This window comes from Haemaphysalis longicornis, unplaced genomic scaffold (assembly GCF_048455015.1).
Source record: "Haemaphysalis longicornis isolate Haplotype H1 unplaced genomic scaffold, Haemaphysalis longicornis Haplotype H1 scaffold_6, whole genome shotgun sequence".
Taxonomy (NCBI): Eukaryota; Metazoa; Arthropoda; class Arachnida; order Ixodida; family Ixodidae; genus Haemaphysalis; species Haemaphysalis longicornis.
In genome coordinates, this window is record NW_027526407.1 from 115,621,655 (window position 1) to 115,634,311 (window position 12,657).

At 44.9% G+C, this 12,657-nt stretch overlaps 1 protein-coding gene across 2 annotated transcripts in view; it reads right to left on the bottom strand.

The window, feature by feature from the left end:
* Positions 1 to 413: 413 nt before the first annotated feature.
* LOC144141132 (uncharacterized) overlaps positions 414 to 12,657 on the bottom strand; it is a 50,233-nt gene continuing 37,989 nt past the window's right edge. Inside the window, exons 5-6 of one of the 2 annotated variants that reach the window (XM_077672663.1) lie at positions 8,010 to 8,216; positions 414 to 2,817 (exon numbers count right to left, since the gene is read on the bottom strand). In XM_077672663.1, the coding sequence (XP_077528789.1) occupies positions 2,458 to 2,817; positions 8,010 to 8,216 (567 nt within the window). In that variant the 3' untranslated portion in view covers positions 414 to 2,457. The remainder of the gene's footprint in view (positions 2,818 to 8,009; positions 8,217 to 12,657) is intronic. The other variant, XM_077672662.1, reaches the window with a different exon arrangement.

Sequence of the window (12,657 nt, forward strand, 5' to 3'; positions counted from 1 at the left end):
AGCGCGGCTCCCCTAGACAGTGGCGCCAGATTTCCCTCTAGTATATATTAGTATGAAACTCTACTAAATTCGACATGCAGTCTTTGCGTTCCTTCAGGAGAACTACTTTTAGAAATGTTAAAGTTGGGCGTTTTTTTTTATTTTTACAATTGAAAGGATTGAATAACTCTTAGACTATGAACAGGTTTTCTTTTAGTTCAAACGCCCAATAAGGAAATTCGTCACTCGGCCATTTTACACCAACATGGGAACACATGAATAGCTTTCATGGTTTACACTCGTTTTTGTTTGCTTTACATATATTATTTTCTTTTGAAATTGAAAGTTAGTTGGCACTCAGTAATTTGTACATCAATTTCTTCCCCAAAGTCCAAGTATGCACCAAGTAGCCTGCTTTTATTCACTTACATCATGACCGGCATGTTATCTCCTCTAAAAATTGCATCACCCAGCATAACTGTAGCTAAGGCACTGTACACACAGCCTAGGAATCAAGCGTACAATAAATTTAAAGCAAGCACACCATTGAGTGTTAAAGGAGCTTATTTCTATACTTACTAGAGCCATAGACTCTTGAATCTGTGTGAATGAAATACTGAGCATCTTTCACAGAGAAAATGTTTTATTATCATTAGTAAATTTCCCAACAAAGGCAGAGCAGTTTCAGTATCACAGTTGGATGCTATGTCAAATAAACAATGTGTGAAACTGCCAGACATTGAACTCATACTCTGAGTAATCGGAGCTGAACGAAACAGTGTGAACAAAAGCACCGTACAATGTACCCAATGCAACAAGCATTGGGTACTCCCCTATACATCTTCTAAACAGACTTCGAAACTGATTAGAGAAGCATTGGGCAATATCTTAAATGTACACAAAAATATGAACTTTGTACTCTTGCTAAGAAGTTTGAGGAACAGTAGGCTCTACAATAAAGCAGCCTGGAGCACCAGAAATAAAAGGGCAATAATTAAGTGAATATAATATGTAAACAAAATGGTAATAAATAAATGCTGATGATAAATCCTTGATGAAGACATGAAAATAAAGGTCAGTAAAAAGTGTATAGACAAAATTATCTGAAATACTACTGCCTCAAGGGAGACTTGTCATGACAAACATGGCAGCAACGTTGCATATGCCAGTGGAGTGAGCTAATAATTTTACCTGGCTAGGCACAATCAGTTCAAATAAAATATCTTAAGAGTAAAGCATGACCACCTTAGACCCATTATAGGTCGTGACGTGGCAAAACAAATATACATGAAATCGCAAATAAGACTAGTAGCACCTAGAACAGCTTGGTCACATCTCACAGGTTCGTAAACGCAAACATATTACACACTTTATGAAGATACAAGATCGACAAAACTGGTGATCAAATAAACTATCTAGGACTTGTGAAAGCTTGACCGCATGCAAACTCTGATCTATGGTGCATACTTATTTGTATGCTAGGAACAAAAATACAACATATCGCAATCACAGCAACTCTCCATTGCAAATCAGTGAACTGCAAACAAAAACATTAAAGCACAACATAATGCGTTCACAGCAACTCCCTGTTATAAGGGTGAATGAATCAACTGTAAACAGAAACATTTTCAAAAGCCCAAGTACAACACACACGAAAACAACATGATGCTCCAGAGCAATTCTCTGGCTAGATAAGGCACAGCGGACTTATAAAAAAACAAGAAGAACAGTATTGGTAAGAATTCTGTCACAGAGTTTGACCAAAAGCAAAGTGTGACCTCCGGTGCTTCAATATTTGTCCACTCTGAAAGAAAATACACACCATACTGCCCTAGAAGCATCTCAGTTGCGAGGGTGCATCAGTCAACCATAAACAAAAATAATTTTAAAAACACGTAAAAAGACGCAGATGCTAAGAAAACAATGGTCCAGAGCGCTATTTAGAAAAACCAAATGAAGCAATACCGGTAAGTAACCTGTCACGGGGTTTGACAAAAAGCAGTGTGACCTACGGAGCAAGCAATATTTGCTCACCCTGGCACCACACTGCCATCACTTGTCACGATGCATCAATCAACTGTAAACAAAAACAGTGCTACAAACTGCAGCACTAAAAGAAACTGTGGTCCAGAGTATTGCTCTAACCAGATAAGACAGCGATATTTTGAAAAACAAATAAAAGTTTTAGTAACGAAACTAGACACCAGATTGGCACAACTGCAATGGCCTAGATTACTTCTCCGGCCAGGTAAGACAGTGGATGTATGGAAACAAACATAAAATATTTCCACAACTGCTGCATGCCACGTCTCCTGGTAAGGTGAAGTGCACCCACTGAAAAACTAAGACCTGTACAGCAAACACTAACATTCACCTTCGAATATGAAATAGGCATCACTACTTGACATTACTGAGACGATGCCAACTGACTAGGGCTACAGCACAAGAGACAGCGCCGTAGAATTAAGGCTGACAGGATCAACACCAGGAAAATTGCAGGTGCTCCGCAAGTGTACCCCAAAACTCCTTCTGGACCTTGTCTACACGGGGAAACTCAACCGCGCATATAGCACACTGACACCAGGCGAGCTTGATGCTCTCTGGCGGGGACACAAAGTACCAGAAGAGCAGCCTCAAATCGTAGCTGTTCGTACTGACGTGCTTCAAAGCTGGCAGGGCTCCAAGCAGCACTGGGTACTCATCTTGCTTCATGAAATCGGAGGCTGGACAGTCCGTGTTTAGTATCAACCGTTCTAGGACACTGAACTTCGTCTTGGTCATCGTAGCCCGGATAAAGGTGCGACAGGCAGCACTGTCGTCCAGCCACAGCTGCTTGACCTGCACATGCCGAAGCCCAATCAATCATGATTCCGGCGATATCGGCCTGCATTTCCCTATGTTCAACAGCAATAATTACGCTTAGCTTATCTAACCGTGAAATCTTATAACTGTGCCACTGATCGCACAAAAAGGCCACCGGCACTGGCTTCGTTCACCAGTGCCGGCGACCCACTCTACACCGACAACGTTGCTAGACATAGCAGTCTCCTCTCCAAAATAAACGAAGAAAAAGCATGTTGGATGCCAGCATAGCAGAACTCTACAATTTACATTCAGTCCAAAAAATACTTGCTCGACATTCACTCTGTTGTAGCAGATAGTTTGGTGTAGACGGGTCACTTGTAAGCAGAGTAAATTCCATTTCAAATGCAAGGGGACCAAACAAACAGAAATAATTTCTTATGCCTGAAGGCTATTGTTGCCGGATTTGCTGTAATGAGCGTAGACTGTAATCGCAAGTTCATTCTGAGAGACGTACTGCAAAGAGGGGTTACGGAAAAAGAGTAAGGGCGTGTACCATGAGAAAATGGTAGAAGAAAACGCTCGCTTCAACAAAGTTCATTTTGCATTCGTGCATAAAGTGGCTGTGCACTGACCAGCATAACTATTGCCAAGCAATCGTGTGCACTTTCATTGCAGGCTCAGGCCAAAAAGCTGGGCTTTCGTTTGACAAACTTGGCTTAGCAGCATTTAATTGTGGCAAAATTTATGCCTATGGTTACATGTACAAAACATGTCCTTCACGCGAAACTATTTCCTAGGGACGGCTGCCATGCATGCTCGAGAGAAATAAAACTTGCTTATAACTTTTGCCTACGTTATTTCACATCTATTTTGGTGTGCTAAAAAGCTTCGATGATCATCCGTCGTCCCAGAGCAGAATCCCTCCTAATTTATTCCAAATTTTTCTGAAAATTCTGACACATAACAATCTGCATGTGATTTAAACTTACTGCATTTTGAGAACTGCATTACTCAAAAGTAAGTTTATTTAGCTTCACTTTTATGCGCCTTGTACGTCTTTGAGCCTAACTGTCATTGTATTAAAAAATTCATTGGAACTAACCAAAAAAAATTCTTTCCTAGAGCCTAAAAGATCTGCAATTAATTTTTGTAGCCTTAAACCAGTCAAGCTAGGACTTCAGTTTTTACTAAGGATATTGCTAATACACGTAAGAAAACTGCTTATTCCAAAATGGCCTAAATTTCTCTCTTGCAAGACAGCATATCTATGAAAACATTTCCTGAAGCCTGCCAAAAAATTGTCTTTGCCAAATATAATTTTCCATTATACCCCCTTCCTTCATCTCTAAAACTAAATTAAAAAGCCTATCTGTTAAGCTTCATTTTTGTGGGCCTTTTATATTTTTGAGCCAAAAGTTGTGGATAAAAAACTAGTGGAACCCATAAAATAGGGCATTTTAACCCCAGTGCAGAAAGCGCAAGTGATGCAGCATATCAGCAAGACTTAACGGATCCGAAGACTGGGACTGCCTCCGAGGACACCCAAAGCATGGGAGAGCGTGGTGGACCAAGCCCTACATTTAGAGTGATTCCAACAGCATCGCAGCATTCAGTTTTGATGATTGTGGAAAACAATGTGCCAATGCTACACCTGGGCTGTGAGGTGTGCTGTAGTGGAGCACTCCAGATTAATTTTGACTACCTGTAACACGCATCAAAATTTCAACAAAAAGGAATTTTCGCTTTCTGCCTACATCTAAAAAGCAGCCAACGTGGCCAGCATGAAGCCGCATCCACTGGTTCAGCCGTGCAATGCCTTAAAGTGCATTCCCACTTGCAAACCGCAGGCTCCGCAAAGTGACAAGCCAACCCCCTCTGCGACGGCACAGCCGATCGGTCTCCGACCCAATTCCCTTATCGCGTGATGGCATCGCAAAGCAATCCCTCAATTATGGCTTCTCATTTCGCATATTAAAGAGACACTGAAGTGATTTGTCAAGCTCCCATTTTTGCTTGCACTGCGTAGACTGGCTCAAATGAACACACTGTGCATCTTTCATCCGGGCAACAAGGCAGCATTTATTTTATAAAGACTGAAATCAGAAAAACTACCACGCACGGTGTGTGGAGGCTGCACCAACTAACCGCAGCGACGTCAGGTAAGGTGCTACGTGATTGGACGATGTCCAAGATTAGCATTCAAACAAGTTTCGATTTCGGTTCTGTAAAAAAACATGCTTGACGTCCGACGGCATCGTTGAATGGGCATTCTCGATATATCAGGAATCGTCATACCGCGCTTCTGCCATGTTGTCGGCTGTAAAATGCCTAAGGTAAGCCTCCCAGGACGGCTTGGAATCGTAGCAATTACTAGCCGAGGCCTGCACAGTGGATGAACGCCCTCTGCGTCACCGCAGGCGCTCAAATGCCATGCGCTTTTCCCGCATATTATGAGCTTGCCTCACTCATGTTTGTATCGTAAAAAGCATGTTTGCACCAGGCCAAGGGTCTGCAAATTCTGGCCTGCGCCTACTGCCCGTAAGCAGTCAGTGCTTATGGCAACAGCACGACAACGAGATCTCGCTAGCGCGTCAGTGTCAGTCTGCGCGCGTTCTGCGAACTCGCTCGTTAAGCAAACAAGCTACAGCGCAAAAATGGTGAATTCAGTATAGAAAACATTGTCCGAAAATGAAGAAATCAACTTAAAAAAAAAAACCGATGTCCTCTCGGGGATTCGAGCTTGCGACTTGCAACATAACATACCTAGCGCTCCAGACCACCCGGCCAGCGGGCACTGCCGGGGTCGGAAATATAAGGTATATAATGCATAACCATTTTGCATTTTTATTTAGTTTTAGCATTTCAAGCAGCTTGGTTGACTGTTGTATTGCGCTCATGCAGTAAGCATCCCCCAAATTTCCACAATATTTCATGTCCAGAAGTGGGAATTTCTTGGACGGACAAGCGTTCGCAGATGTGTGATCGTGCTGCTGACCGCACTGCTTGCTCACCCAGGGCAAAAAGTGCTTCCTGCACCCTAGTTTTACACTAAGGTAAAAGTATCAGCCGATTTTATTTCCTCAGTAACTTAACTTCACTGAATCTTCACCACCTTCAATTGGCCTTAGATTTTCCTACTAGCGTACAAGTCAGCGCAGCATCACATGTGCGCTTGTGCAGCGCTTGTGTGGAGCTACCTGGACTTGATTTTGATAGTGTACAAACTAACAAACTAAAGAGAGGCACATTGTCCCATTTACAAACATGCCGTGGCTTAGTTTCAACTGCGCAAACGAATTGCAACGACCCGTCGGCGGCCGGCGGACTAAACGCTATGACGACTCACTCTTTCGGAAGGTGGCGAGCCATGCAGTAGTGCAGTCAGGCCAAGCCATTTTTGTCTGACGTCATACAAAACGCTACCGAAAATGGGGGATGTTGCAGAGAGGAGGACAGCACTCTCTAAATGATTTTTCTGGTGAATTAAGTGACGTAAACGCAGCGAGAACAGTCGAAACATGGCCTATAGACTCCAGACTACAATTTGGGTCTTGTAATTCTGCTATGTTTGCAAATCACTTCAGTGTCCGTTTAACAATTAAAAAACAGTGCTGAGACGAGGACAGAAGTGACAAACCCGAGCACTAATGCCACTCAAGTTTGTCATTTCTCCCATCCTTGTCTCTGTGAGGATCATGGCTGCAGAGTCCGCTGGCATAGTCAGAAACCAAAGATTCATTTATATCCGGCATTGCAAATGGCCACAAGCCACCACTGGCAAGCAACTTGCCATGCACTTTGATTGTTTGGTCAGAAGGTTCAGCGTACACGCACATGAATCAACATACACATGCACAACTCAATGAGCACCATGTCTCAACGAGCAGCATGGGACTCATCAGTACAGAAAAATTTGTTCGAATTGTAAAAGCAAACAAGTTCACAGATAGCTATACTGATAGTGGCACAGTAGGCTGGCTTGCAGCCTTTTCGTACCTCTACCAGTGAATAGTGAACACTGTGGAGTTCAAAGGCACCAGAACATCTGCGTCCATGATGACAAATTTTGCAAGCTGTGATGCGATTGTTGTCGCGCAAAAGCAAACACATTTTTTCATGCTATATTATTGTCGCGTGCTATAAACACGCAGCTGCTGAGCTGGGGTCCTTGAAGATGACGACCAGATGAGTAGAAGCAGCCGGAGCCTTTTTGGGAGAGCTCGAGCACAGGGCTCCAAGCGCGAGCGCCAGAGCTCTGAATGACAATGAGAGCACGGGTACTCAACCACTTCTTCGTCCTCAGTCGCCTCTTGGCACCAGTGTTAAGAAATGTGCCAATATGTTGAAAAATGATTGAGTTCGTTACCTGCAATGCTTATGGCACAGTTCCAGGTTAGTAGCGTGTGTTTTAGAGTGATTTCTAATGTTCTTGTCATGCTAATGGAGCATATTTTTATTTTAATGCATGTGGTAGCGCAACAAAGGAAGTTGTGCAGAAGTGGTAAGAGCTCGCTAATGCAGTCGCATCATCACTTGTCGCAAGTGTGAACACCGCCTCATTGCCCGACCCACATCACAGGCCATCATGGAAAGCGCCTCATGGAAATGCTCGCAGACACTCACTAGTTGCGAGGTTAAAGAGAAGGAATACAGTTGTCGAGCATATGACAGCGATGAACAACAGCAATGTTCCTACCCACATTTTTTTATCCTTGCCACTGGTGAGCATCTACGTTAGCCATTGATGACCACACCTTGATTGCGGAGAGCGGCTGCTTCCGACAAAGTCGCTGCAGCCTGCGAACGTTGCCCAAGACTGTAGATCACTCTGTACAGTAGGTATCGAATCTAACAGCTGCCCATATTCTCGATTGTAAGGAAGAAGAAAACGTGGTGCAAACTAGACGTAGACGAAAGAAACGAGGTAGTTGGTACATATTTTAAGGAAGAAGAAAACGTGGCGCAAACTAGACGTAGACGAAAGAAACGAGGTAAGACATATACAGGCGCCATCATCAGTTTGCACCACGTTTTCTTCTTCCTTAAAATATGTACCAACTAGCTCAGCAACAAGTTTTGTTAAGCCGTATTCTCGAATTAACGAATTTTCACTACCTGCAGCCAGAGAGCGCAGCATGCATCAAAGGCTGTATACTAAATAGCTCTTTAATGTATTCTTCTGTACGTGAAGCTTAGTTAATCTGTTCCATTACTGAGACTTTTACCTGTCCAGAGCAGGAGGTGAGCAGGGCGATTAGGTAGTCCTTGTCCGAACACATGACATGGATTTTGAGGAACTCCAGTGCTTTAGGAGGGAACGGGTGTTTCCTGCTGCGAACCGCTTCAGCACCTTCGACAACCAGGACGCAGTGCACTAGCGACAGCTTCTGCAGCCGGGGACACTTTCGAGCGATGTCACCTACGCTCACGACCTAAGGAAGATAAACAAATAAATCCTTGTACCAGCGCATATGGCACTAGGGGTGCTAGAGGACAACCACACACAAGGAGCGAAAATGGACATGTGCAGTGCTGACATCCAGTCAATGCTGCGTATGTTCCTTTCTTGTCTCTGTGTGTGTCTTTTCTGCACTGCAGTCTAAGTCATGGTAAACCAGCTAGCCCAAACTTGAGCTTCAGATTGCACAGAGTTAATGGCCATGACAGCAAATAACTTAACAGGCAGCAAAGAATGCCAACAATCCCTCCTAGACCTTTAAGGTGAAAACCTTAATTGGCATATTCCGTGACAAAGCACCGTTCTTGTTGGCAAGGGAATGGCCGCCACAGTAAAGAGTAAATACATAAAAAAACATGCATGGTCAAACAAGATTTCGACTTGCATCTGCACAGTAACAGACCAGTGCTCTACCAACTGACTGCCTCCAACGTTGCTCACACAGAACAAAAGTTCTCATTGTTGTTACCAGTTTCTTCATGGTGCATACCTAATTGGGGGATTGGCCAGGAATCAGGATCTTTGAGGGGCCATACTGCACGCTTAACAAAATTCACAAAACTGAATTGCAACCACTAAGGTGTTTCAATGTGCGTGCCATGAGACACCCGAGTCTTAAAGGCCCAACCACACGCGCGCGTAAAACCGACGTATTCACGCAACGACGAAAACCAGCGTAAGCGCGTAAGGAACCGGCGTACTCCGGCGTACGCCGAATGCATTGGTACGCGCTTGTTACGCCCAAGTCAGAGCCCACCAGACATCGACGCAAACTTTCGGGCGCACGGTGTTGACGTACACCTCTGGCGGTGATGTTATCGGCGGTCAGGTCGCATAACAGGACAACAAATTGATAAATAAGCTAACTTCACTATTAATAATGCGATAAAACGAAGTAATTTATAAAATACGGAGAACAAACAACCCGAAAAAATACGCGATGCAACGAGCAACTATGGAGCAAGGCAGTTTACGCCAAATGTAGCAGAGGGTTTTGTGCCTGCCAAGTATGCATTCTAATCCCTAACGTTTTTTTAATGTCCCAAGAACTGTTTTAGTTGTTTTTGTACAGTGTGGACCATTTATAACGTAACCGCTTATAGTGCGGGACCGGATATAACGCGGGTTTTTGTGACCACCGGTTCACCTCCCATAGAACTCTATGCATAAGCATACCACTTAGAATGCGGTTGGCTGAAGCACAATACCGTTTATAGTGCGGTTTTCTAGAGGGACTGCTAATCAACCGGCACAGCTGGGGCATCGTTTCAGGGTAGCAAAAGAAAAAAAAGAACGGATGAAATCGGCCATCTGACGCAGCGCGCACCCCTTGCTCTCCTCTAACTTCGACACACAAGAAAAGAATAGGCACCCTTTAGTTCACGCGTACGTGATAACCACAACTGACCTTGCATGACGCACCTCGGAAGATGGCGACCCCTGTCCGCACGCGGCAAGTTGTTTGAACCGCACGGCCCGTTTTCGCAAACGATTCGTGCATGTTGGCGCTGCACGTGCGTTTTTTTCGCGCTCGTGTCTACGATTTTGCGCTCGCGGTGGCTTCTCCGCGTGCAGTGGGAGGAGCCTGACAACTTGCACCAATCGGGAGACGCGGACCTAACGGTTGGAGATACGAAAACGCTCCAACCAGGGGCAGGCCGCGCAAGAGATGTTTAGGCCTACCACCGCGGTGTTTTTTGAAGGGCGCTTTCACAAGCAACGTGGATGGCAGTTTATATTCCTCTTTTCGCCCATATTGTCAGCTCTTTTCTTGCGCGAGCATCCTCGCTTGCGCCTCGTGCGCCATTTCAGCGAGCAGTAAGAAGCGGTCGCTGGAGCTGCCTGCACCACTTCACGGCCAGGGCCGACGCCATGTTGCCGCCTTTTACCACGCTGCACACCACGGCAGTTGTGTGCAGTGTGCACACAACTGCAGGTGCGGCGTGCACTGCATGTTTTCGCGAGAAGAAATCGCTGCATGTGGTTCACGCTTTAGAACGTTGTGCAGATAAGCCACCGCTCTTTCCCTTTCCGAACAAGCGAGCCGCGCGAAGCTGAATATTTCCACCACCAGTACGCTGTGCTGATAAGCAGCTGCCTTCGGCATCGTGAACACAAGGTGTGGTAAAAAAAAAAAAAATTCCGCTGGCGTTCTTATCACATCCTGCGGCATCTGCTCATAGATGCTAAAAACGCAGCTACGATCCTCCAAAAGACAAACACAACGGAAGTTATAGCTGTGCTCGCTGCTTGTAAGACCGCGCTGCAGAGCGGCTGATGTGAAACAAAAAATACGATATAAACACCAGGCCTTTGCTTTTAAGTGCCGTGCGTTTGAGGTATGATAAATAAAGGATGACTTAAGAGGTAGGTTGCGATGTGGTTGGATTCGCGCATGTTTTGGTTATAGTGCGGTACCGCTTATAGTGTGGATTTTTGCGGCTCCCGCGACATACGTTATAAGCGGTCTACACTGTATTAAAAATACGTATTTTTGTGATAAGAGGCATTATTCGTTTTATTTGAGTTAAAATGTAGTTGAACTGGTCGCCACGAAGCTGAGTCCGGAGTAGTCGAGCCACACTGCGGGGCGCATTGGTTTACGCGCGCGTTGCGGCGATGTGTGGTGACTCGCCCTCCCCGGCGTCGTCGGTCGGCGTAAAGGCAGCGGCGTATGTCGCCGGAGGCGTGTCGCTGCGCGACTACGTCGATTTTACGCCTACGTGTGGTTGGGCCTTAATTCTAGGGAAGCTGTGGAATGTGCCAGTGTGGGAGCACGCCAGGTCTCCGACAGGCGGCATGGTGTCAGCGCACTGCGCCTCCTGCGGCTGCACTCCCCGCTCCGCAGATACGCCACACTCCCCACTTACCGTGGGCGAAGGGAGAGGGAGATCTTCGAAGCCTACCAAATCAACAGGAAAGGGAGCGATTGCATCAGCGAACCGTCCGTGTCACTGCCACGTCAGGAAATCGCTTACCTACGTGACTAGTCGTCTGCGATTATTGTTCGAGTAAGTCAATTAGTTACTGAGATAGAGATAATTAGTCATTTCTGGAGGAGCAATGGAGAAAACAGTGTCAGTCATAAAACTGTAATCTTTATATTTTCCAATACTATGAACCCTGGTGAGTGCAATAAGAGAATCGGTTGTTTGATGCACCAGTTGGAACTAATTTTACAGCTCATTAAACCTTGGTGGCACCAGTGGCAAGGAACCATTTCGAATGCCCATATCAGACACCAAAGGTTAATGATCTGTAAAATTAGTTCCATGCGGTGCATCAAAAAACCGATTCTCTTATTCCACTTACCAGGGTTCATAGTATTGGAAAATTTAAATAGAACAGTTTTATGATTAACACTGTCTTGTCTACTGTTCCTCCAAAAATGACCAATTATCTCTAATTATCTTGGTAACGAACTGAGTTACTCAAAAAATAATGGCATATTTGAAATCAGTGGAAAAAAGCAGCAAGACTGACAAGTTTCACAGAGTTTACTTAAAAAATAAAGGAAGCTGTTTCAAGGGCAGTGGACCCATGAAGACAAAATACAAGTTTGTTTCATCAAAAGATTTCGTGTTTTATAGTGTCCCCAGCACTTGCGCGGCAGCAAATGATGCCGTATTCACTGAGAAATTAATCAATTTAGGTTAAAATTTTGATTCTCCCACCAAATCGTGCGTTTTGGTGACGTCTACAATGAAGTCATAACGGCGCGTATACAAAGTTCCACTGCGCCATTCGGCTCTGCAGCCTTGCCCACCGTCAAACCTCCCAGGTGGCGCTAGCATGTTCAGCACTCCGCCGTTGCTTTATTTTTGACCGTATTTACACCTGGCTTGTTTTTGTTACGGTAGAACTAATCGCATCATGAAACATGGGGTATGCTTGACAAAGAGGGTCACGTAATGCAACAGCGCTTACGCCAATCGGCCAGCGTCGTAAAAGACAACTCCAAAGCGTTGGACTGTTGTGCAGCTAAAACAAGCATAGTGCGCCCAGTACCAACAGCAGTGCGCATTGGTACTTCTATGTTTACGTGTATTTTCGTAACTTTTGTTGTTTACCACACCATTCTTACTGCTGTAAAATGGATATGCCTTGCATTTACGCACAAATAGCTCGTTCGGCAAGCTTATAAGCTCTGCCTAAATTGCGTTTGCTTTTGCTGGCTTCAGCCAATCGCACAGCTGGGCTCATATGACATCATAGGTTCTGTTGCGGGAAATGAGCTAGTGGGTCGCACGGCCATTCCCTTTTCCCCTAATTATATAGCTTATTTGAGCGAAGAGTATGTTAAAAGTGGCGCAATTATGATTCTAACGAGGCAACCTTTCGAATGAACCAAACCTGTGTTTTGTCTTCATGGCTCCTTTAAACCTGCTGTGGTGGCTCAGTGGCTAAGGCATCGT